The 26,579-nt window shown below is 40.3% G+C and overlaps 1 protein-coding gene across 1 annotated transcript; it reads right to left on the reverse strand.

Annotated features, from left to right (window-relative positions):
• Positions 1-1,004: 1,004 nt before the first annotated feature.
• On the reverse strand, positions 1,005-25,837 carry HTRA3 (HtrA serine peptidase 3). The gene is made up of 9 exons (XM_079305316.1): positions 25,132-25,837; positions 17,114-17,213; positions 15,212-15,434; positions 14,367-14,561; positions 11,813-11,845; positions 11,042-11,156; positions 4,573-4,621; positions 3,177-3,272; positions 1,005-1,977 (listed from the first exon to the last, which is right to left on the reverse strand). Exons 1-9 carry the CDS (start codon positions 25,559-25,561, stop codon positions 1,812-1,814), a joined length of 1,407 nt encoding a protein of 468 aa, XP_079161442.1. The 5' UTR covers positions 25,562-25,837; the 3' UTR covers positions 1,005-1,811.
• Between the last annotated feature and the right edge of the window lie 742 nt (positions 25,838-26,579).

A 26,579-nucleotide genomic window follows, 5' to 3' on the forward strand; every position in this document is an offset into this window, starting at 1 on the left:
TGGTACTAACATGGTACACATGGATGGATAGGGTTTAACTTTGGCCAAGACAGCATCCTTCTTGCACCCACAGCTACCCTAAGTTCAGAACACAAGTAGGCTTTTTACAAATTAATTGGAATATTCAACAGGTACAACTAAGCATCTTTGGTCTGCGGTGTGAAAACTGTTTGTTTAGTGACAACAGGGGGATGAAGCCATCATTACAGGCACATCACATTTCTGTGACAGAAAGTAACACTGGTCATTTTTAAGAGGAAGGTACCCCCTCCACCTCTGAACTTTATAGCTGCAGTCACAATTAGTCAACAAGCAGGGAACAGATTGAGCTTTTCTGTGTGTATGGCACTGCACAAATCTGAAGATGCAAGGCGTGTCACACACAAGTGAGTTGGTATAACAAGAAAGTCTAGGCATGATGGCAACCTCAAGGGAATTGCTCCAAAGATTCTCTTTTGCATCAGTGTAACAAAGACATGAGAAACAGGTCTAGAAAGCTTGATGTGGAAAATGCTACAGATAAAAACATTCCTCTGACTCTTTAGGAAATGAAGCAATATTCGATAAGGGAGAAGATACTTGTTTGGTCTGGGGGATCTAGGAGATCTGGATTTAGCTCTTAGCAATTTCTCTCCTGGGTTTATTACACAGAATTCTCACATGCTCTAGCTGTACAACAAAGTTACTGGTGCTTCCTTTCTGCTTCTCATCACATACAGGGAGAACTGAGGACAACAGGATCTCAACTTGAAACTCTCTAAGTGACATCAAAGCACAGTTCATAAATATGGAAAAACACAGTGTAAATAAATGAATTGTGCACAAAGCATTTCTAAACATAGTCCAAATAAGGGCAGAAAAATTATATCATAGGATGCAAAGGGTTTTCATAACATCAGGACCCAATTTTCTGTAAGAAAATTTTCTCTTGGGAAAGCCTATTCCAGTCAGACAGAAGAAGCAGGGAAGATGTATTTGTTTAAAAAGAGGTTTACATCAACAGATTATTTGTGTAAACTTTAATCTCCTTACAGTAGAAACATACACAAAGCCAAAAGTAGTGTAACAATTTTACAGCAAAGCATACCAGTAAAAATGCAAAACAATTTTGTATCAAATTCTTAAAAAACTGTGCACTTTCTCAAACTTAACTTTGTTCAGCACATCGTTTTGATTTATATATAAGGCATTAATTCTATAAGAATCATTTACTATATTCCAAAAATTGCATGACCTAGGTGTAACACTCTATAGCCTGATACCATTTTTGTTCCTTTCAATATTTACAGATTTCATCTACCTGCATTGACATGGAGCATAGAAGCACTAAAAAAAAAATACAAGCTTTGCCAATAATAGGTTCACATTGAAAAAGTTACATGGAAAAAAATAAAGCTCAATTTTACATTGCAATAGCTTGGGTCTGCTGCAGCCATAACTGTAGGTTAAGAATAATTCCCCCTTTTATATACTTGCTCACTTCCAGTAGTATTTGGATCTTTCAATATGCAGAACTGAATCTGCTCTGCATCTGCAGGTACAGGAAATTGGACCCATTTCTACCAGCTACTCAAAATTTGTTTTTCTCCTTCTCCCCAGAACACAGTTTTTAGTTTCTTTGAAATTTAGATCTTCTATAAATGGCATCTTTGAAGTCATTCTAGCTACTATGTACAGAAATGGCTCAGGCAATTAAGTTAGTCCACCTTGTCATTAGTCAACAGGAAGTATAATTACTGTAGCTGTAAAGGAGGTATCTAGTGTTCCAGAATAAGTGAGTTTAATTATGGTGAGAGCTTCCTCAATTCTATTTACATGACAATTTCAGGCTCAATGTTAAATAGCAAGTCATCATTTCCTCTTCGAACTTCAAGTAGTAGAGGTGATTCATTCATCACAGCCTCTTGCAAGTCACTGGAAGTCACCAAAGGACGCCCATTGACTTTCACAATAATATCTCCATCTTGGATCCCTCCTCTGCAAAGACAAGAAAATGGCAGTAAGGATGCATTTCATGCAGAGGAAAAGCACAAAGGCTGTTCACCACCTCTTTTGCAAATACAATCAATTGGTGTTTGTTTTAGTCTCCACTGAAGAGAAATTCCAGCCTTCTGATTGTGAAAGAATAACAGGTAGCGCTTGCTAAATACAAAATAAGGCTCAGGTTATTTCACTAAGGATTTTCTTCCTGAACAAGAAAAGATTTCTTATGTCTTCTATAAAACTACAACTGAGAAACAGAAATTGATTCACTTTACCCAGTCCATTTGCAAGACCATGGTTTTATGCCACCAATACATATTTCAAGAATTGAAAATTACAACCTCAACATTTCAAAACAAGTGATGTGCACCAGCCAAAGTATTGGGAAATTATTTATCTTGCTGTTCAAATGTAATCCTCAATAGCTGCATTTATTACTTTTGTTTTTGATTTTCCTAAAATAATTTTTTGCAACTGTTCTGTAGAACAGCCTCTTCCTTTAAGATTAAGCACTGTCTCAGATAACAGCTCTAACAGTGCCTTATGTGAATGTTATTCTGTTTCTTGCTTAAACTTAATCCAAGTTTCTGTTTATTAATATTCAACATACTTCACAAAACTCCTCAAATTAGTTCATTGTATTTGGGGTGTTCTTTTTATTTGCACACTGTTAGTGTTTCACAATGTCATTAAAGGTTGTAGTGAGGTGGGTGGCAGTCTCTTTTACCAAGTAAAAAGTGACAGGAGAAAATATGGTCTTAAGTTGTCCAAGGGGAAGTTTAGATTGGATAATAGGAAAATTCCTTCACAGAAAGGATTTTCAAACACTGCAAAAGGTTGCCCAGCAAAGTGGTAGTGTCACCATTCCTGGAGGTATTTAAAAGATGGGTAGAAGTGGCACTAAGGCACAGGATTTACTGGTGGCCTTGGCAGTTCTGGGTTCATGGCTGGACTTGATCTTAAGGGTCGTTTCCAAACTAAACAATCCCATAATTTAAATAGTTCTGAAATGCTTCATTTTTGTAGAGGTGAGCAAAATCTTAGCACAAATATTTTAAACCTAAAGGCACAATTTTTTAATTGTTTAAATTCAGATCAAACCTGAGAAAACACTTGAACATAAAAAAAATATTACCTTCTAGTACCTCCCTGGAGGCTTATTTGTAGCAAAGAAAATAATGTGTTCTACCTACCTATGAGAAGGTGAGTTTGGAACAACTTCGTGTACATAAATTCCACTTCTGACATCAGGAAAATCAGCATTAGTGTGCTTCAGTTCCTCCACCAAGCTAAAAGAACGAAGTTATACAGAAATTGACTGCACTAAAATAGCATATATTCTTATTTATTTCAGCTTTTTGTGACAAAAAGTCATCTGCAGAGAAGAGACATATCAGTTTCCACAAGTGCAAATTTTTTTGCATCACTTTCTAAAGAAAGAAGACAGGAACCCACTGCAAAATAGAGCCTCTACAAACATTCCCTCATTTCAGAGATGATGACACCATTTCAGTGATTACACCTGTGTACAGTATGGGTTAAAACTCATTTCTAGAAAGAAAGATTTTAAACAAAGATGGATTACTGAGCTGTCTAGCATGAAAAACCTGGAAAGCAACATGGCTGCACAGCTTATCTTCACTTGATTTAGTACTGAGTAAGCTAACAATTGAATAATTAAAGCAACACAACAAGAGAAGTAGTCTTTTTTTGAAAACAGGCCTGCAGACATTTTACATGGCTTCCTTAGATTCTCCAAAAGCAGTAAAATCTCACAAAGTGTTCACAATTCTGCAGAGAAACATTCTGAGTTTCTCTCCACCAGTGATGTTATTGCCATTACACTGATTCATTCCAGCTGAGGATCTGACCCTTCAGGGAGGACTGCAGGAGTGTAACTCAAGAAAAAAAGATGGTTTTACTACAACCCCAGCTGGAAATTGTCTTGCTTAATTCTGCAGTCTACTGCCACATTGGAAACATGCCTACTGCTGGGAAAGAACATCAGCATAAGAGCCCTCATTTATTATCCAAGAATAAATCTGGGCAACAGCAAGACACAAAGCAATGTCAGAGGGAAAATGCAGTAAAGAGCCAGAGGAGGGTGTCCATCCCTGATTTTGAAGGCACATGGAGGCAAAGATCTTTAGTTTGGAACTTTAGCAACTTTCTGAAGTTAATGGTTAGGCACTAAGCCTCACACCATATGGCTTCCACTGGTACTGATAAAACACCACCAAGCCAGCAGCTGATCTGTCAGTAGCACTTGGTCATCTGAAAGCACTGTTTTGTTTAAATGTCACCTAAAACCTGGTGTAACTCCAGTTGTCCTTGTCAAGAATCAAAATCTGTGTTCAAGCTCGTCCTATTTCCCCTCAGCTATCAGCAGAACATTCCCACTATCAGCATTTAGAGAATTTCCAGGTCTCAGAATACAGATGTCACCTACATCATTTAAATGTCTGCAGATTTTCTAGAAGCCAGTGCCCACTTCTGGATCTCTGGAGATTTGTGATGAAATATGAAAGCTCTGAACCATTACTGACCATGTCTTGTGTGCATGAACAAACAATCACCTGAGATACTTACGCAGGTGTTATTGTGAGCATTCTGATGCCAATGAAACGCTTCTTCCCATCTGAAAAGAACACAGAGGATATTTAAGAAATTTAGGGAAACACTGACAAAAATAACTGCTTTGATGACCAAAATACCTAAAAATTAAAATAAAGTGTATCAGATTTTAACAAAACTAAACATCATGCACATCTGTACTAAAGGTTTTTTTTTATTAGTCTTTGTGTCCAGAATGACAATCTCTGTCCCTGCAACTAAGGGTAAGAGAGAAAGCTCATTTACACTCTACAAGAGTTTTTCATTCAGGAAGTTGTTGTGATCTAGTCTCACATGAATTCAGCAAATAGAAAATTTCATAACCAACTACCATTTAATCTGAAACTGGACAAGACAATTTAAACATATGATTTTCTCATTAAAATGTAGAAATGGAATCTAAACAAATTAAAATTTCCACTTTTCAGAGAAAGGGCAATCAAAAGTGCCACAGTAATTATAATGCAAATGGCTTGTTATTTTTACCCCAAAGAATAAAAAGTTAAAAAGGAAAAAAAAAACCCAAAAGACAAAACAAAAAACCTCAAAAAAACAAACAAACAAAAGAAAGAACAAAAAAACCATGTAGACCTTTGTCAAAATGATCACAAAAACACTCAGAGGGCTGGAGCACTGCTTTGGGCCCTGCTATGAAGATGGGCTGAGGCAGTTGGGGTTGTTCAGCCTAGAGAAGAGAAGGCTCCAGGAACACCTTAATGAGATCTTTCAGTATTTAAAGGGGGCTTATAACAGGACAAAGGGTAATGCTTTCAAACTAAAAGAGGGTAGATTGGCAGTAGGTATCACAAGAATTTTTATGATGAGAGTGGTAACACATTGAAAAATGCTGCCCAGAGAAGTGTAGATGCCCCATCTGTCAACACTCAGTTTTCAGGTTGGATGGGGCTGTGAGAAACCTGATGTAATAAAAGGTGTCCCTGATCAGTGCACAGGGGTTGGATTAGATGACCTTAAAAGGTCCCTTCCAACAAACTATTCTATACTTCTGGGATTCACCAGGGCTCTGTGGAATTTTTAATGGTGAGAAGCTATTCCTCTAGGAAGAACACCACATTTCTGAAGTTGGCTTTTAGTAAGTCATGATATTGCACAGCTGTGTTCTGAAAAAAATGCAGTTTGATGACTTCCTGAAGTGAGTGCTGCAGTACTCAGTTACATCCGGCACGAAACAATATTTCCCCTTACTTGTTCCAGCACAATGACTTCACAAGATCTTTGAGTTTCTGCAGGTTCTCATATGAGGAAAAAGGAAATGTACACAGTCTTCTCTAGCTCTCATTCTTTCCAAGAAAAATACTCCTAAGTAGAAGACTTAGTTCTGAATATTATGCATGCTAAATATTCCCACTGGAACTGAAAATGTTGACTACTACACATTGGATTTACTACACTCTAAAAAATCTTGTATCTATAACTGTCATCCATACTTTGCCCTGAAATGTTTGGCTCTCCTCTATTTCAAAGTAAAATTGCAAGACCAAAATCAGCTATAGTAAGGGTGTCAAGAAGTTAAATTGCTCAAATTTGAAGTCTGAAGAGCTTTGGGCATGACCATGAACTAGCTCATGGTGCTCCTCCAGTTCCTGTGGCAGAAATGCAACTTTTCACTTTTTAAAAATATACAGAAATGATAATTCTCCCATCTGAAAATAATCCCCTTGTCTAAGCAATGTGGACAGTTAAATAATGAAATTCCCTTCATAAGGTCAGCGACAGCATCTCTGGTGACAGTTTTCTCTTTGCACTGAACAATTTGACACTGGTAATTGCTTGTGATGCAGAAATTTGCAGAAACACAAAGATACTCCAGAGCCTGAGTTAGGAATGTTTACATGAAAAATGAAAAATGACAATTAAGAAGAGACAAAAAAAAATTGACTTGAAAGAAATAAAACAGCAAGAAAGAAAAACCACAAGAGAAATTACACTAGTGATAAAGAGAATTATTTCCCCAGTGGCTAAAGATACATGTAAACATAAAGCTTTAGGGAAAAAAATAAATCTTGCAACTACAGATTTATTGCTAACCAAAATTTTAATTCTACCTTCAGCTTCGGGCACATTGAAGTATTATTTCACTCCTATTCACACACTGAATCCAAAAAAGCCTTCTGCCCTCTTTCTGCAGCAAGTTTGCCATACTGAAAATAGCAAATCATAACATAAGAATAGCAGGCTATTGCATAAAGTAAAACTAAAATCTATGAGCCATGCGTTACTTTGGCAGCAGAGTACACACTCCTCTCCTTCCCCTCTCCAGATATTTTGTGTAAAGTAAAAAAAATACAGTCCTTTTGTTTTACTGAAGTCCATTCCACTGAATTTAACCCAAGTCAGACACCTTCAAGCAAAACCAAAGTTTTCAGCAACAATGATTAGTGTCAATGTAATTTTCCATCTTATTAGAAGTATCAGACTGAACAGGCACAGACAACCAGTAGTAGTGTTCCATCACTCCCAAAGCATAGGCAAGGTGATGCTGGGGCTAAGTCACATTGGCAGAACAGTATTTGGCACTTGGAACTACCACTGTCATATTACATCTGCTCTGTGAAAAGAGTCTCAAAATCTGTCATTCTGGAAATTTGTGTAATCACAAGGTAAAAGAAAAAATAATTAGGAGAACTAGAATGAAGTAAATCTAAAATGCCGTAAATCTAAGAAGCACATCACATGGGTGAAGTCCCAGCAGTAGTTAAAAGAAGGTTCATATGTTAGAAGAATCAGGTTTTACAAATGTGAAACCATTGTGGCTTAAAGCTGGAGCACAGAACAGAAGAGAAAGACTCAAATCTCATCTAATTTTTGTAAACACCAGGCCAGGTTAAGCACTGATTCCAGAGGTACAAAATCAAGCAAACCAGCCCCCAACCACAAGTTTAAACTTAAATCTGCTTAGTGTTAATAGAAAGTCACAAGCAGCTAACCCCAAGTATCTAGAAGCAGTTCACTATTCACAAAAATTTCTGTTCCACAGTAAGGAAAGCATTTGCCTTACTGCTACACTTAATTTATTGATGTGTGCAACAATAGAGATGCAAACCAGAGAGATAAATACCAATTGAAGGCAGAAATGTTTATGACTTATAAACTGTAGCAAAAATTACTGATAAATCCAAATTAAGGGGTCATGTACTCAAACTCCTATGGGCTTGAGTAACTCTGGTACAAAATTATACCCAAAGCAGCTGATCTCAGTGGGGCCAAGATATAACCAGGACTTCCAAGTGAAGAAATGGATCCTGCACTTCTTATCCAAGTGCCAGGCAAAACTTCTACTTTTCTGCTAATTTCTTTTGCACCTAGCTCATTTTGCAGATTACATGAGCAGCCCTGAAAGCATTTAAGAAAGATATTCTACTGTCAAGCAGAAAACATGAAAACAGCTCAAGCTTATAATGCTGGACTGTGTGCAGTGTCCCTTTCATATAAACTGCACAGCTGAATTTAATCAGTGGTCTGAATCTGTACTCAGCAAGGCTCCTAAGCAACCCTCATGATTTGTAGTAATTATTAAGAGTAATAATCACTCAAATACAAAGGTTACAATATTGTTTCAACACAACTAATACAGGTCCTGGGGATATAAAATGAGGATTCATGTAAATAAGTTGTTGGGTGTGGCCAATGCAGAACTCACCCATTTCCCCTTGTCCATCTAAAACAAGGTTTATTCACTCTTATGCTTACACTACATTAGAAGCCAAGCTGACATTTTAGGATGGATCTTCTCTTTAATATTTTGTCAAATTGCTGACTTATTACATTCTATTTTAAAGCATCTGTGTCTAAAAGACTTCATAATTTTACTGTTCTGCTCAAGTCTAAACTAGGAATAGATAGAGCCAAGATCAAAATGGAGAAATTCCTCATAAAAATAACAAAAACAAACAAAAAAACAACAAAAAAAAAAATCAGTCAACACTTAAGTATGTAGGTAACTTCCAGACATAAACACAGAATACACAGCTGGTTAAAACTGATATACAGATGGAGACACTTGACTTCATGCAGCAATTTAAGACTTTTAACTGTAAGAGGACATTAACCTTATGACTGGTAACCTCAAAATTAGCAAAGACTTTCAGAACATACAGCAGACATCTCCATGAAGGCTGTGGCAAATCTTACATCAAAAATACATTAGGTGCTATTATATATTACCAATGCATTAGGTAATATAGAATGTATAGATAACAATCAGTACAAATTCTTCATTTAAATTACATTCTCTTTTTCCCTGCTCTCCGCTCCTGTTATTTAATAGATCAGATATTTGCAGTTATATATAATGAATGAGATTTTTAAAAATATATGCCTTCTTTTTAAAGAGTTATCTGATCAACTGAGATTCAAAAGACTAGGGTCCAGCTTATTAAATAATTGAGTATCTACTATGCCAGAATAAATTTGGAAAGAGTGGTATCCTAAGGGAGTGTTATCTTCAGGCAATATGATATTAAAATAAAAAATGTTAATACCCATAAATGTCTTTCTATGACCTAATTGTACCATAAGGGAGGATCCCACTGAAAATACTGAAACATAAATGGAAGAAAAGAAAACAATCCTAAAATTCTGCTTACATAAGTTCATTATGCCAAAAAATGTCAACTATACAATAAACTTGACAACTGTTACTAAAGGCCTAAAAAATGCAAACTAAGTCTCAAATATGTGGTGAAAATATCTCCTAGAAACTTTCTCTATGCATCAAGGGCTATAAATGGCTGTTCTGCCATAGCAGAATGACAAGATGTATTTCAGAGAAGCAAAAAAAATTAAAAATTAAATAAATAATAAAATTGCCTGTGCCTCAGGATATTTGAAGCAGTGACAATCACACTGACACTAAGAAAATGTGAATCCTTTCGATTAGGGAATTATGTAACATGATTTTTAAAAATTTTGTATGTTACAATCACAGTATAAATGTAAATATTTCAGGTTTTTCTTCGGGTTCTTGCATGGGCAAAATTTAGCTGGGCTCATCATTCTGTGCAGGTAAAGATGCCTGAAGGAGCAAGGTAACTGATTTCAGTGGTGACATCTCTAAGCTTCACTGACTTTCCAGCCCCAGTTACCAGGAGATGGTGGGCTCTGCATAAGGCTTGAGTTCATGCCTCTAGGCCAGGCCTGCAGGCTGAGCCATTGCTCCTCCCTGGATTGGGAGGAGCAGTTTGGTTCTAAAGAATAACATCACTAATGAAACACCCATTTGTTTCAGAAACCAACAGTAAGTTAGTAACAGGGTGAATAAAGTTTTTTTTGACATGCTGACTGAAGCAAAAATCACATCAGCTACTTTAAAATATACTTCTCAGCATATAATTAACAACTTTTTTTTTCATCTACTCCTCCCCCTGCCCCCAAATCAACAGTGAAACAATATAATTTGTGGAATTCAGCAAAACACAGTGGGGACCCATCAGATTTGTGATGCTCTTATATATACAAGCAGATGCTTCACTTCAAAGTGCTGACTAAGAGAAGTTTCTGACACAACAGTATCTGAGAAGACAATAGTGTAGGAAAACAACCCTGGCATCAGGAACTGGATGAACTCAGGAGAAGACAAGATTAATAACAAAGACTGAAGAGAAGAAGCAGCAGCAGCCAACACTAATAGTAAAGGATGAGTAGTAGGGTGTGGACAGATAAATTGGCAAGCAAAAGAGTAAGGAAGGTTTGGCCAGGATGCAGCGCTGCTAGATCAGCTTTGGCTGTGCAGCCTGTAGAATGACATCTAGAACAGGGTGACAGATATGGTGCAAGCACATAAAAAAAAGTCTGAAATACTGCAGTTGTCATTGCCAATATACTTAGATTTATATGCTCTCTAGTGCAGAGGGCTTTCTTTCTTTCTTTCTGTCTCTCTTCCGTCTTCCCATGTATTTCTTCATGAGTTAGAAACAGCTCTTCTTTCACCAGGGCCTGAGTCTGTCACAATGTCTAACTATATGGCACTGGCATACATAACCATGACAAAATGTAAGTCAGGTTGTATGGACTACACCTCATCTGCGGACAGGTGCTTAAAAAGATTTTTACCTCATTTTCTACAGCATACCTTAATCTTTTTGCTTGTACAATAAATGAGAAAAAAAAAAGAATAAAACTCCTTAAACAAGTGGTTATCTCTTCCCAAGATCATTTGAGACTGATGATTCATCTGTGTCCTCACTATTCTCAGAGGCCCTATTTCCCATGTTTATACAGATACTGTCTGGTCTTTGGGGGTGTGAGTAATAAAAAGTCTCTCCCACTTCTGTGAGATTGTTTTCTATTTCCCAGTCTGTGATTCTCTGTAATGGAAAAGGGTGCTTCCTCCTTTCAGTAACAGGATCCCAGACCCATGTCTCTTGGCACTTCACCTGGATCAGGATAATAACTGGAAGATGTCACTGTTTCTTGCAGACCTTACCTTTACTCTGTTTGTCCTGTGACTCTGTGAGAAACTGAGTGATACGGTCAGAAGGAATAGCAAAAGAAATTCCAGCTGTGACCTTCAAGGTGTTAATCCCAATCACTTCACCATCCTGTTGAGAGACAACACCCAATTAAATTTGTTCCTAAGTACAGGATTCAGCTCCCTGTCTAGCATTTCATGTTAAAAGCCGGTGTAGGAAATTTTAGTGTGTTGTAATCACTCAAGAAATAAACACTACTTATAAGGGAGGATCTGGGCTTTGATTCATGATCCATTTCACATATAACTGTGATGGCCAGAGAGATTACAGTACAGTGTGTTCATCCAAGGTCCATCCCACCACTCAGAAGAGATTTCCTCTGCCAAGTGGGCAGTGGATTCACTACTACCAGTACAGCCACAAGTCACTGACCTGCAAAACCAGTGCTGATTTAAAGCAGTCTACTTTGAAAAAGTTGTGCAGGTTCACCAGGTCCCATCTCTGTTGTGCATCCCAGGTTTCACCGTGTGAAGAACAAGTGTAGCTGCCCGTTGCAGATCCCATATTCCTCACTGCTATGTAAAATTTTATGTGCTCAATGGGGAAATATTTTCCTATGATGTGTGAACTGACCTAATTTGCATATTCTGAGTTAGCTTCAGGCTATCTGCCTACCATTAGCTAAATGACTGGAAGCTTCAATGACCTATGAATCTTTTCAAAACAACATTCTCCCACTAACTTGACACTAGCTCTTGAAACAAAACCAAGTGACATGGACTTACCAGATTAACTAGAGGTCCTCCAGAGTTGCCATACTGCAAAAATGACATAAGGGAACAATAAATTAATACTTCACTGTTGGAAATGCAATTCTCATTAGAAACATTACTTTTTTTTTGTGGGAAAATGAAAGAGGAGGTAATTTCTTAGGCAGCACTGACAGACACTGCTAATTACAGAAGATTACAAGTAGATCTTATCCTACCCCTTCAGCCCTCTCATGATTATAGGTTTTTCTCTTGCCAGAAGCAGGCCTTAAATAGTCAGACCCTAAGTTTAAGACATTGAATAGCTAAAATTAGTATTCTGATTCTCCTAAAGCCTGTCAGAACAAGGTTTTGAAATAATTGTTCTTTAAAGTTATACTTCAGTGACGTGTTTCTACAGTTTTTGTTTTATTCATCACTGTGGTTTGTAACACTGTCAGTCTCTCATTCTCCACTGGAGCAGAACACAGTGCTTTATATATTTAATCACAGCATATTGCTATGAGGTAGCTACTACATAAGGATTAATTTAGTAACCACAGACACATATGCCTCTCTAGGGAAAGCATAGAGCAGCTCTGAGCAGCCCAAAATTACCTAATACCTAATGGCCTTTAAAGGAAACATGCAACAGGACCACAGGAAATGAGAGTTGGGGAGGTTGCTTGTCCATCTTCATGCTGGCTCAACAATTTGTTTTTGAGTGAGGCCAGAGTTCGAGTAGGTTTGCAAAACAGCCAAGAGCAGCAACTTACCACTCAAAAGAAACAAAAGCTAAGTGATGTATGACAGAAAAGTGAGACAAACTGTTTACACTTAGATAGCACTGGGCAAACTTTATAGATTCTTAGGAGAATAAAACAGACAATAAAGTTTATAAAACAGCTTCAAAGCTCAAATTTAAACAAACAGATCAGTTCCTTATATTGGATCTCTCCAGTTACCAGAGGCTGCACGCTTAAAACCAAGATAATGATTTTTCAGCCTTCCTCAGCACATCATCTTTCATTCATTTTCCTGCTTGAAGGATGTGAAAGACCTTCAGCACATGCTATATAACTCCATTTAGAACCTTATGGCCTTTTTTTCTCCTGCCCTATGTTAATGCTGTCCCAACATTCCTCAAAAGGCAGCTGCATGCACATTCCTGCAGGAAAGTCTTGGCTGAGCCACAGGAATGCTCTGAACAGACCAACTCTCAAACTCCTCCCATTCTCAGGAGAAAATGAGTGCATTAGCTAAGCACAAAGCATCCTTATGCCAGGGACCATCTTCATATTTTGTAGTCAGATGGCAAAGCAATTCAAACTTAGTGCCATTTTCCTCACTCTTCCTTTGGTCCAGCATTTTCAGACACACTCTCCTATCCTTGTCTAAACCTGCTCATTAGCTTTGGAGGGCAGAAAACGTCTAAGTACATACACAAGGAGTCCGAGTTTGAAAAATGTATATTGGCAAGAGGTCAAGAATCCCATGCTCTAATTCTGTCTCTGCCACCAATTCAGCATGTGCTCCCAACTAACTCATCTTGCCTAAGTCTTCCTTATTCTCCTTGCACAGCTGAAGAGAATAATTCCAATTAAATATCTGGAGAGGTTCAGTCCTGGGGTCATATAAAAGCTTCTTGAAAGAGCTCATTTTTTTGTCATATCTTAGCACAAAAACAGCCCTCTTTCTTCCTCCCCACACAATTTCTCTCAAGTCTGTGACTATAACTATTTGTGAAGCACTTGGAGTGTAAAACACTCAATGTTATTTCTTGGTATGTCAAATTTGACATTAAAGTGTAACAAGTAAATCCTGACAATATTTTGTACCAATGTGTAACAGCTTCAAGGTATAAAATTTCAGGGCATTTTCCATCTCAGATATGCGTGCAGTGCTCTTTATGGAAGCAGTACTAGCTAAACACACACCCAAAGACTTCACTTAAGCTCTTTGGATCACTCCAAGCTGCTCTGAAGGAACATTATTTTAATGCATTTCTATACAACATTAAATGCTAGGACCCTTAGCTCCAAACTACCTCAAACTTTGTTATTTTATACCTTGATTCTCGTTTTGATTATGAGATGTGCAAATGAAAAACAAGAACAGCAACAGAACCCCCAGTCCTCTTCTTATGTTCTTACCTGGGTGTCCTGTAATTAAATTGAAGCACATACTCTCAGTTTGACTACTCCATCTGGTTCTAATGGATAGAGATGAAAGAAATTTTGGCTCTATTCTACAGCTTCCTTGACCAGTGCAACTCAGCAAGCAGACATAGAAATGTTTTGATTTACTGCTGGTTGATACAATCATATTACTGCATGAGATTTACAGAATTAAAAGGGTCTGGCCTATGCAGCATCCTCACAGACAACCTCTAAGGGAGAACTTTTATTTATCATGCCCTTCAAAACACTGCCTGAACACAAATTACAGACACTGCATAGGCTTTTAAAAAAGAAGAGTTTCACTGACATTAAACAAAGCTGCTTGTATTTACTGGGCTCATCCCTCAGGGCAGGCAGTTCCATGCTGTGTGGGGAGGGACTGAAGTGAAACCCACACATGTCATGCTTACATTAATGATGGCATCTGTCTGGATGTAATCCATGTCCGAGTCCCGCAGGCCCAGCTCTTTGCCATCTCTCTGAGCAGTGCTGACAATACCTGTGGTCACAGTGTTCTGCAAGGCAAATGGACTTCCAATTGCCACCACAAACTCTCCTGGCCTCAGATCAGCAGAGTGTCCCAGTAACAATACTGGTAATTTTTTCTTAAGTAAACACAAAGAGAAAGAAATAACATTAGTTCATACTTGAAAATTACGTGATTATAAAGATAAAAACTAGCAAAAAGTTAGGGAACAAACACTTTCCATTGCATTAATGAAAGAGCCACTCACTATCCTAAACCCAAAATTTATGCTTGCAAGGTTGCTGTTTTAAACTGTCTTCAAAAACAAACAGTATGTATGTTCCTTGCAAATTCACTGAGAAAAAGAAAGACATCAAAATTTCCCTGTTTTCCAGCAGATTGTTCCCTCCTCCTAAAAACAGCATACAAACCAATCATTGACCAGTTGTTGACTGCCACTCTCTCTGCACTATGTCTCACCTTGCAGTCCATTCTGGTACAAAGCTTAGAAAGATTAGCCTGGGTATTTAGGAAAAGATAGCAAAATTTTGCTACATATTAAATGAGTGTCTTTTTTTTCTTCCTAGTTTTTTTACAGTTTCTAGCTCAGAAGACAAAGTAACTTAATTCCAAGATATGAAAAATTTCCAGGCCTGTATTTCAGTACATTGTTTTCCACAGATATTTCTAAGGAATCCTTAAACATATATTCTAGCCAGTCACTTTGTACTATGTGAAAGTGAAATAGAGTTCCCAAATGAAGTCATTCTTCTTGTTTATGTCACTCACCTTAGGGTGAATCTTTATTGTTGCAATGTCAGATTTCTTGTCAATGTCTTTGATGGTTGCTTCATAGGTATCTCCATTCTGGAGCTGTACCTTCAGTTGTTGTCTCCCTGATATTGCATTTGTGCTTGACACCACGTGGGCATTAGTCACAATTAAACCAGAATCAGACATAATAAACCCAGATCCACTGGAAAGGGGGACATTTCGACCAAAGAGAGGGTGCCTGTACAAAAATCAAGTAATTCTGTGTCATAAGGGAAACCAACTTAAGACAAGATTATATTAGACATCATTTACCACCTTTCACCCTGAGAATAATTTTTTTTTTTTTAATTACATAGAAAGAATCCCTTCCTGAAAGTGGTGATTGGTTTTAGTCAGTCAAGGAGATAGGAACAGAGGTTTACAGACAATCAGCAGGGTCCTTTTCCTTTGGTTTCCAATTCTGTCTTACAGACTACCTTGCACAGAGGGTATGTGATAAAGGAAGGAGAAGGAGCCCATCAGATCCCACTGGTTATTGATTCTATACTGGAAGAGAACCATGACAGGAAAAAATGAGCTGATTGTCTAATGGGAAAAGGGGAAGAAGGAACTTTGCACCTGGACAGAGGCATAAAGGAAGAGATGAGATCTAAGTGGACCATGAAGCCCAAGTGCAGACTGGCTGGAAAAAGCATGTCTGGAAACCAAAATGACTAGGAATATGAAAGAAAAAATATGAAAAACCCTAACAATGGGTAAAACTTGGTGGGAAACAACACGTGCTATGATACAGGCAAGTAAGATTTTACAAACTGTTCAAGGCATTACAAATTTTCTCAGTGAACAGCTGCTGTAATGAGCTTAGAATGTAAGGGGAACATAAAGTGCCTGCATAGCAGAAGACAAGAAAAGGCCCACAGTCTTTCTTCCAAGACATGGTCCTGGTTAGGATATTATTTGAATGTTCTGGGCTATTTAACAGTGAACAATTTGAGCCAATCCCAGGAAAAATACCAAAATTAGAACCCAGCAAGGTGCAGGGCAAACATTTACTTACAGTAAAAGAACAAACAATCTTAACTACATATGCAAAATCTTAAGCATCTTCACCTGTAACATCCTCTCAAAGGACCAATCACCATGTGCATAAAACTGTCTTCTGATATACTTGATTACCTTGATTTTGCATATTAAAAAAGCCAACAAAAGTTCTCCAAGAAATTCTTATATCTGTGGAAATTGAGAGGACTCCAGGAAGAAAGGTATTCACATAATGGAGGACATGCAATATTTGCAGTAATTTGTTCTGACAGTAGTTTGTTCTGAGGACTCATATTTAAACTTCCTAGATTGTTTTGAGCACTCAGTGTTGATCTTGCCACCTCAGCTGCAGCTTCAGCATACTGAATATTGATAGTGTTCTGGTCAAGAAATTTAGTGCATTTCTTTCCTATCAGAAATCATTTCTGTGTTTAGATAGGCTACATCTCCTTGACATTCTACCCCTTAATGCTCTTCCTGATAAAATAAAATCACTTCTCATTCAAAGCTGAAAAAGTAACAATAAGCCATTTTTATCCAGCTTACCATCTGAATATGTATATATACACATACACACACACACATATATATATATATGCATGTATGTATTTCAACAAGCAAAACATTTTAGTGAAGGCTGAAGAGACCTCCAAATATAAGATAGATCCGCTTTAGGGTAGACAGCATACATTGTATAGTACTTACTGTAAGAATAGATCTACTGAACATTAACAAAACACACAAATGTGAGATTCTCTGGAGAAACGCATTTTTGTTTTAGAATACTTTGTGAATGTCACAAATTCAAAAGGAAACTTAGTATACTGTAGAGCTTTGTTAAACAATGTAACTAAAACAAAGAATAGAGTGTGTTACCTGAGGAAAAGTTCAATGTGCACAACTGCAGGCGCAATCTTTTCTACCACATCAGCTATGAAGTTGAATTTGTATCTTGGGCTGCTGGACTGTAGGTGACCTATACTAGCAGAAAGAATTGTTAAATATGTTAATATGTTAATAAGACAATACATTTTTTTATCAAGTAGGCAAGATGAACCTGCCTTGAATTGGTTTGTTTAGAACAGCTTCCAAACAGTACTGGAAAAGGAATCAAAGTCGTTAAGATTGTTCAAAACTTATCTTGCATTTTGCAAGATCCTGAGAAAATGAAACATAATCATCACTTAGCTATGAGTTATTTTCTTTGGAAGTCTACAAGCTCTGTCTTGAGCATTTTTCTGACAACTACTTGTTATTATCCAAGACATATAAGGTCATAAGGTAGGCCAGGCTGGAAGGGACCTTAGGAGGGCTCTAGTTCTGCCTCCTGCTCAAATCTACATCAGCTACAAAGGGAAACAGAGTTGGGACCTGTAATACTCCAAGGATGGACACTCCAGAAACTGCCTGGGGAACCTGTCCCACTGCTTCACTGTCCCCCATGATGTCTAAGATTTTCTTACATCAAGTCTGAACTTGAGCTCATGCTCCAACTCATGCCCCTTGTCTCATCCTCCCATTATGTCCCTCTGTATGGATCCAAGACACAGACAGGCTGCTCTCAGATGCTCCTGAAGCTTTCACTTCCCAAGGTTTAAGTAGTCCAGTACCCTCAGTTTCTCCTCACAGGAGATAAGTCCAGTTCCCCCCAGCCATCCTCACATCTGTCTGAACTCACTCCAGTTTGTCAATGCCTTTCTTGTATTGAGATACAAAACTGAATGCAGAATTCCAGATGTAGTCTAATGAGTGCAGAGTAACACAGCTGCAGAATTTGGGAGCCACAATTAGAACCTCAGTTCTATTTTTTTATGTAGACACATCAGAAACCTGCTTTAAATTAGAATATTTACACCTAAAACCTTCTGCAAATTCACATTCAAGCTGGGCCTAGCAATAGATTACTAAAACATCTGACAAAAGTTGGTATTGTACATTAAACAGCACTATACACTGCATTCATTAAGAGTGAATATTATAGTGTGAAATTAAGATCTTAAAGGTGCAGGGGGGGAAGCCCACAGCCTCCTGCATTCTAGCACCAAAGGAATAGATAGCACTGCTTGTTCTAATCATATTCTCTGTGGTTCCTAATACATGGAGCCATATCAGCACACATGCAAAGCATATGATAGGGCAAGTATCACCACACTCAAAGAGCAAACTTTCATGTTCACACCATGAAGCTTTAAAATTAACTATGGGATCTACCAAAGGGAGCAAATGACTTGAAGAAACCAGACCAAGAAGATTAGGAATCTCTTCACAGAAGCCTGCAAGTTGTTTATCCCGTTACTGGACATGAGATTTACTTCTGAATGAAACAAAACCCTGCCTAAATTTAACAAGCTAGATTTATGTGATACCAAATAAACAAAAGGAACAGCTTGGCAGGACTAGATTCAGTCTATTATTTCTATGTACATTCTCATGCACTCTGAAAAATCACTCCAGCCAATTGAATGTGCTTGTTTCAGTGCTTAGTTTAAAAGAGACACCACAAACAAAAAATCAGAGGACAGTCAAATGTAAGCACAATATACTGTTATTTGTTTTGCTTACTAGGCCACTGAAGAGAGTTATCTCACCTTCAGTTCCCAAGCAGCTTGCCTGATGACTTTGAACACTTGTCTACACAGCAAGTGTTCACTGACAGGATATAACATTGCCATCACACTGATCTTAACAGACATGACCATGCATCAGCTGGCAGCTGATGAACTAGCACAGAACTGGGGAAAAACTGGGGATGAATGCAGCCTTTCAGTTGGTGTAAATCAGCATAGCTCTCTGTGAGTCAGGGCAGCTAAAGCCATTTACATCTTCTAAGTGCTCAACTGTTCTGCTCAGGCCAAATGGATACAGCACTGTACATGGTCAAAAGCACAGGAGCATGGCTGCCAAAAACCTCAGGTCTGGACCACTCCTGAGTAGCCACCAGGCAAACATCATGGGTGGCAGTGGCTTTCCAGGTGGGATTTGGTGGAGGCAGAGAGAAAGTATCTGAAAGAGGCAGTGGATGAAACATGAAAAAAGGTGAAGAAAATGAAATTCAGCAATACACAGAAGAGACTAAAACTGAAACGATGCTTGTCCTCTTTTCATACCACAGTGAAAACACTTCTCTGTCTGAGAAGAAACCTGGAACCTCCCTGCTGGGTTTAAAAGACAAGAATGCTCAAACCTGAAAGAAAATCCAAATCTACACCAATATTAAAGGGAAATCTGAAACAAAGGAGGATCAAGAATAACAGACACCCAGGCTTTGTATGAAAGGCATGCCTGAAGTTCTGGGATGATCAGAAATGAGCTGTTTTTCCTCTTGTGGTGGAGGCCAAACACTGGTGAAAACTGACTTACAAAGATGAGATGCCTTCATAGAACCTGATCTTTCTAAAATCATTTTTTGCAAGCTGGCAGTAATAAAAACCTTTAAACACATTATATGATGTGCCAGGAACTCAAACTATGGACATGGAAGATGTAACTGCACTCACATTTGCTCCCATATACAGCACTATTTAAGGGAGTTGAAGTGTTGGTTGTTATTAACAGCATTTTAATGCATAATTATTAAACTGATGGTTTTCACCAGAAGTTCTCAATACACTTCAAAAGGGAAGAAGTCTGGGAAGCTGAAGGAGGCAATTTCAAAATTGAGTATAATGTATAATGTCACCCTGAACACGGGTGTTATAACTGTAAAGATAGAATCTACCCTATAATTTGCATTAGTTGCTAAACACTAGCTGCTGCTACTGTCCTTACTAAAAGAGAAAGTTAAATACATATCTCCCCCCTTCATAGTTCTGCTGCCTTGTGGAGCCCCACACAGCCCCCAGACCTCTGCTGCCCTGAGCATGCACCAGCTCTGAGCTCACAGCACCTTTGTGGGTTTTGACCCATTGACCCTCTGAGATTTGCCACATACTTCTTCAAAGATCTTTCAATAACATGCATTATTTCCCATGTTATTACTGAGTGTTCAAAATCATCTCACACTAAGAAAATCTAATTTATCTTGGCAAAAAGACATAATTTAATCCAATTAGCCATCTGTTGCATAACCAAGATTTCAAAGGTGCTGCAACCAGGCTGTACTTGAAATAAAACCAAATTTATGCTGTATGAGTGCTTAGCTATCTATGCATTTCTTAGTCAAAAACCCTAGATTTCCCCAATCTGCACCACAGTCACCAATGAACCAGATTTTCAGCAACCTTGAACTTTGAGCCTATCACTTCAACTTAGATCTTCAGGCCTCCAGCTCCCCTCACAGAACACTCAAAATCCAGATTTCAGGGTAAGTGCATAAACTGGAGCTGAAGATTTTCATTTTCTACAATGTCATCTTACATTTCCCATTTCATGGGCTCCAACTACACTGAATTCAAATGGCAAAAGCTAAATGCCTTTCAGGTAGGAGTAGTCTTATTATCAGTTTAAGATTTTTCCTGGACAATGTTATCTAAAGCTATGGGTTCATTTAATAGGGGTTTATTTACTTCCTTGCAGAGACAATAGACCCATTCCAATCTCATTAACACTGCTGTAAACCAGGAACAATGCCAACAAATCTGTAGAGTTAACCTAGTATGAAGAGAACTGGAAAAAATTCAGCAGAAATAATCATTATAATCCCACTGAAGACAATAAAGCCAGACTAATTTACATTTGCAAAAGACTGAACATTTCTGACTATCTGCCAACTTAATCCCTGTAGAATTAAATCAAATCACATTCACTGCTTCCTTAAAGACAATACATTGTATTAAAATCCACAATTTTATATTCATTAAGAATTTGTGAGCCTGGGAAACTCATTCTTTTAAGGCTGTTTCCCCATCCCCCTTTTAAAACCAGCTTCAGAAAAGATCTGTGCACTCAGCAAAATTATTATGTCTAAGGGAGGACTGCAACCTGGCAGATCTGATCACCAGGGATAAACACTGTCCCTACTGTGCTTTCATGGAAAGAAATGAAAGACAAATAAAAGATTATAATGTCTCTGCTTAAAAAACAGAAACATCTGCTGGAAACATAGGTTCATGGGCAGCTTTTCTGATGAATTCAGCATTAAGATCAAGTTGCATAGCTGTGCACTGACCATAAAGCCTTGGTGAGTTTAATGCCACATTATGGTTCAGGCAACTTGTTTGTACAATGGATGTCTACCGTGCACAGATGAAAACAATTTGGTGAACCAACACCAAAGTGGCTTTCTTGTGCAATTCAGCAATCACAGGGGCCAGACAGCAGCAGACTGGCACAAGCCTTCTAGCACAGACACCACTCTGGCTTTGCATGCTTGGTATTCCTCCCTTCCAAGTGACCCTCATGAGGAGATGCAATAAAATATCCATTTCTTGTTGCCCATCCTTTACAAAGGAGTGAAGTGGTCTACTCTGAATTGTATTCCAAATACTGTACACTACCATCCTCACCTGCAGCAACTCAAACCAACTCAGGCATAAGGAAAACAACCAGTACAGGAATGTGACTGAAGTTTGTATTTCCAGCTAATACCTTGCAGTACATTTCCCTAAATACAGCTGCAAGCAGCTTTAAGGCTTTGATGAAAAAAACACCAGCAGGAGACTTCTATTTCTTACTAGGTCAATTTCTCAGAAGTGTAAGTAATCATACACTCAAGTTGTATCTTCAAGGTTCTGTACAGGCACACTCTGAACACCCCACACAGAACTGTGTGCAATGATCCTGCTTATACACTAACTGTGTTTCACATGTGGTCTCAGGAAAATGAACTTTCAGGCTCAAATCTTGCAAAGATCTGACTGACTTGGGTGAGTATTATCATCATGACCTCTGAGAGTGACCTCAGGTTAACAGTGCAGAGGACAGTAAATGGTGTCAAGTCCAGCCTTAAAGGTTTTCTTATTAAGCTTTTTATTTTCCTTGTTCCGTCGACAAAAGAGAACCTGTATTAAAAAAAAAAATAATTTTGCTTCCATATCTTAGGCAAGAAAATACAAGTCTGTTGACATTTAAACTCTCTTCACAGAAGCTATTTGCAAAATAACCTTGCAGGGAATTTAACTGCACAAAGTTGTACTGAGATCAAAACCAGTCCTTTGTTCAAGAAACAAGTAGATTGACTGTAGATTGCAGGTGACAAAGTGAATCCTTTGAGATGTTTGACATCTCAGCAGATTGATACGTGGCATTGTTAAAACTTACACTTGCTGCCCTGAGAAAACAGGGCTCTGTAAAAATAGATCTTTAATTACAGAGGTTGTCCTCCATAAGTATTTCTTCAATTACTTACATGCTAGCTTGTAATAGTTTGTCATTATCACAGTCAGTGACAGAAGGCAGAAAAAGAACAACTGCTTCACAATATATTCCCATACATAAAGGTATCTAGTGTTAAAAAAAAAGTTTTTTAAAAACCCAGTATTTGTAGTAGGGAGTTTAACTTTGCTCAGGATTTCTGTAGACTGCTCCTATTAGTATCTCTGAGAAGCCCCTGGGCACTGGAATTCTGCAGAGCATCAGTTGTGGAGCTCCTGGACCTCCATACAGTACACACCCCATTTAGTTCACTGTGTGCAGAACTTGCAATTTGGCATGGTGTTCTTCAACCTAATCCAGCACTTCAACAAGGAAAAAAATATTCTAAGTTCTGACAATTTTTAAATTGCCACTCATTAAGCCTGTCCACCTCATTCCTCTCTTCCTCCCTGCATCCTTTACTGCCATGTTTCATGCATCCCTATTCACCAGACTGCTGTCACTAGGAAACCATGGCTAAGTTTCTCAGCCTGAGTTTATCACAGCCAGAATCCAACTCAGCATCAACATAAACAACTGAAAATGGAGAGAACACATTTCAGGAGCAACTCTAGCTCTGTGCATGTTCTAAATAGGGCCCAAGCCATATTATGTGAGGCTTCTGTTATCTGAGATTATTTCAATATAGAGATGGTTAAGTAAAACTGCATTTACTTCATAATGAGCTTATCCCTTCAAACTCTGAGTCATCTGAGGCCAGGCAAGAACAGGAGAAAGAAATTTGACAGCAATTTTAAACTGTCAACTTTCTTCCAAGCCTCTCATTACAGCCATTGCATGTTATTGTTTAAACAAAACAAAACAAACAAAAAAAAAAATACCATAATTGAGTTCTATTCCTGGCTCAACCACCAACTCAGTCTGACCTTGGGCAAGACACTCAGTTTCTTTGAGCTTCAGTTTGTGCAGCTGTAGAACTGAGTAAAAATTTAAATTTTAACAGATAACCACATGCTTCATCTAAGCTGAGGTTTTCTGAGACAAAAAAAATAAAGCCAAAATAAAGTGAACACTAAAAGAGTTGCTTGGGGGGGGGGGAAGCTCCTGTGCCTCACAGCTCCAAATTCCTATGCCTATTAACATTAGATTTGAGAGGATTCCTTAAAGAAAATGTCATTTATACCAAATGCTGAGCAGTCAGCAAGCTCTCAGATGCAGACCAGCTCACTCATTTTGGTTAAACATTTTGATTATTTCACGTGGATCAGTTTCAACCAAGTTTTAGGAGTACTAAAGTTAACAGATGCTGATGTGAAAAGATACAGGCAAAAAAACAACTTATAACTACAAAATACTGAAGAGATTGAACATTGCAGCTTCAGGCTGGCACCTGGAACAATTCTTGGCACTGACAAGATACCCTGGAAGGAACTCCAGGAATATAATTTGAATATCCTCCTACTCTGAACTGGTTTACCCTTTCCAAAGATCAGGATATATATGAAAGGTACTCTATTCACAGAAAGCCTGCAACAGGAGCCCTTTTCCCTTCTGAGCCCTCCCAATAATTTTGACCAGTTTGCTATGAATAAACAGGGTGGTGAATGGCTCACCTGACATAATGGAAACACTAATGCATGTTTTAAAACTCCTCTTCTATGGGAAATGCAGCAGAAGCAAACCCTTAGAATAATGTATCAGTAAGTATGTGGAAAGATACTGCCAGCATTAACACTTCCATAGAGACAAATTTTAATACTAATAGGAAATCACTAGCTTAAGAGATTACTAAACTTCCCAAAGTTAAATCACCAAGCCTGGAGTTGTCATAGCATATCACAGCACCCGAGCAAAAGCCTCAACACATTACTACAACCAGACCATTTGATAACCCAAGTATCAATATTTTATACTATAAAGGAGGTTCTCAGGCTTTTTTGTCTGTACTTAGGGCTCTACAAGACTACAAAACCCTTAGGGGGAGAAAGCAAACCAGGCAGAAGACTATGTTTTAGGTGGTTTATCTAACACTCAGTGTTTTTCTGCCCTGACAGGCTTTAAGAGGCATTTCCCGATTGTCCTGCCGGGTGAATGTGATTACCCCGGGTGGGTCCCGGGCTCAGGTGCTCCGTTCGTGCTGCCGTGCGCCCTGCACGGTGATGCCGCCCAGCACCGCCCATGCGAGGGCGGAGGGGGCACCGGCAGGACGGAGCAGGCTCGCACCGCAGGCTGGCACCGCCGCCCTGCCTCGGAAAGGCCACGGCTGAGGACGTGGCCCCTGCCCTGCCCGCCCAGCCACCTCCGCCCATCTCGCTCCATCTGCCGAGCGCGTCCGCCTCTTGCCCCAGGAGCAACCTGCACCTCACCGGGGCACCCGCAGCCACGCTGCCGGGGGGAAACCTCCCAAACCTCCCAAACCCAACCCAAGCACACACTGAGCATCGAGGAGAGGTTCTGCTGCTCAGAAAGCACCTGAGCATCTATTCCGCACATCACCGGTGTCATCAGCGGCTGGGTGATGTGCCATGTCCTTGGAGGTTTTTAGAGTCCCTACAGCCACCCAGGCCACTGAAAATCATGACTTCATCCTGGAAGCCAGGTCTCCCACCCCCGCCCCGCGGCAGCTCCCACCATGCTCCTACCCGATTCACAGGCTCCCTTCTGGACCTGGGCGACGGCGGGCAGCCCGTGCTGCAGCGCCTTGCGGCTCACCGCCTTCAGCTGGCAGATGTTGTCGTAGGTCCGGCCGTCGCTGCCGCACACCTGGGCGCTCAGCTTGCACTGGCAGACGCCCTTGGCGAAGCGCTTGCCCATGGGGTAGCGGCAGTCGAGGCTGTCCCCGCAGGGCGGGTCCTCCTTGCGGCCGCAGGAGTCCCCCTCGCCCGCGGCGCAGATGAGGCAGCAGCCGCAGCGGTCGGGGACGTACCCGCTGGGGCAGCTGGGGCTGGGGCACTTGGAGACATCGCAGCGAACCGGGCACTTGGCGCGGCCGAGCTGCAGCTCCGCGGCGTGCGGGCCGGCGCTGAGGGACAGCAGCAGCAGCAGCAGCGGGCTCAGCAGCGACACCCGCATCCTCGGCGGGGACAGCGGCGGCGGAGCGCGGGGCGAGCCCGCCCGGCCGCGGGGCAGGAGGCGGGAAGGTGCGAGCGCGGCGAGGGCAGGGGAAGGCGGGCTCTGTGCACACTCGGGACAGCGCCTTCTGCCCCGGCAGCGCTTCTGCGGGCGGCGGGGCAGGCCGGAGCACAGCGCCGCGGAGTCACGGCCGGCGCGGGCCCTGCCGGACGGGCTTCCGGGGCTCAGCTGGCCGGGCTGAGGCGCCGAGCCATGGCACGGAGCGCCGGGGCAGGCGGAGCGGGACGCTGTGGGGAGGCGGCGGCGGCGCGGCAGGGTTTTATGTGGGACGGGCCCGCCGCCCCCAGCAGCAGCGGCAGCCTCGGGCGGGAGGCTCCACCCCGGGCGGGACGGACGGACAGATGGACACAGCGGGAGGGTCCGCTCCCCTCATGTGGGCGCTGCGGGGCAGAGCCGCCCGTGTGCTGGTAAATCACCGCCCCGAGCCGGGAAAGCCCCGGCCTGAGGCTGAGGATGTGCCCCCGGGACACGGGGGCTGTGGGGCCCGACGCGGCATAAACAAATGTGGATGTGTGTATGTGAGCGCTTGTGACCTCTGTGGGTGCAGGGGTAGAAAACCAGCAGCAGCTTTGCCTTCCCTCATACGTGTCTTTAGTGCCAGCGGTAATAAGGCGTTTCTCGCCCCTGCCGCCGAAGGCAATGCGACATCGAAGTTTGGCCTCTCTTAGTTTGATCTCTGTTGTAAGGTTAAACACGCTCTAGGACACAAATCCCTCTTTGCAGGTGTCGGAGCAGAGACCCAAGTAGCCGAACATAGTCCTTGTAGCCACTTTTTCTGCATTGTATCATGGCACATTGCACTTTCCTGCTGCCAAAGTGGATCGGCTGGGCTCCCCACCATCATTTGCCTCAACAAAAGATTTGGCAGCTTCTCTATAACAGTAGTTGAGAATATTGCCAAAGCCTTAATATTTGAGGTTTGGAGGTTTTAAAATCCATTATTAATTACAATGTATTC

The sequence above is a fragment of the Erithacus rubecula genome (assembly GCF_903797595.1).
Source record: "Erithacus rubecula genome assembly, chromosome: 5".
Classification (NCBI taxonomy): Eukaryota; Metazoa; Chordata; class Aves; order Passeriformes; family Muscicapidae; genus Erithacus; species Erithacus rubecula.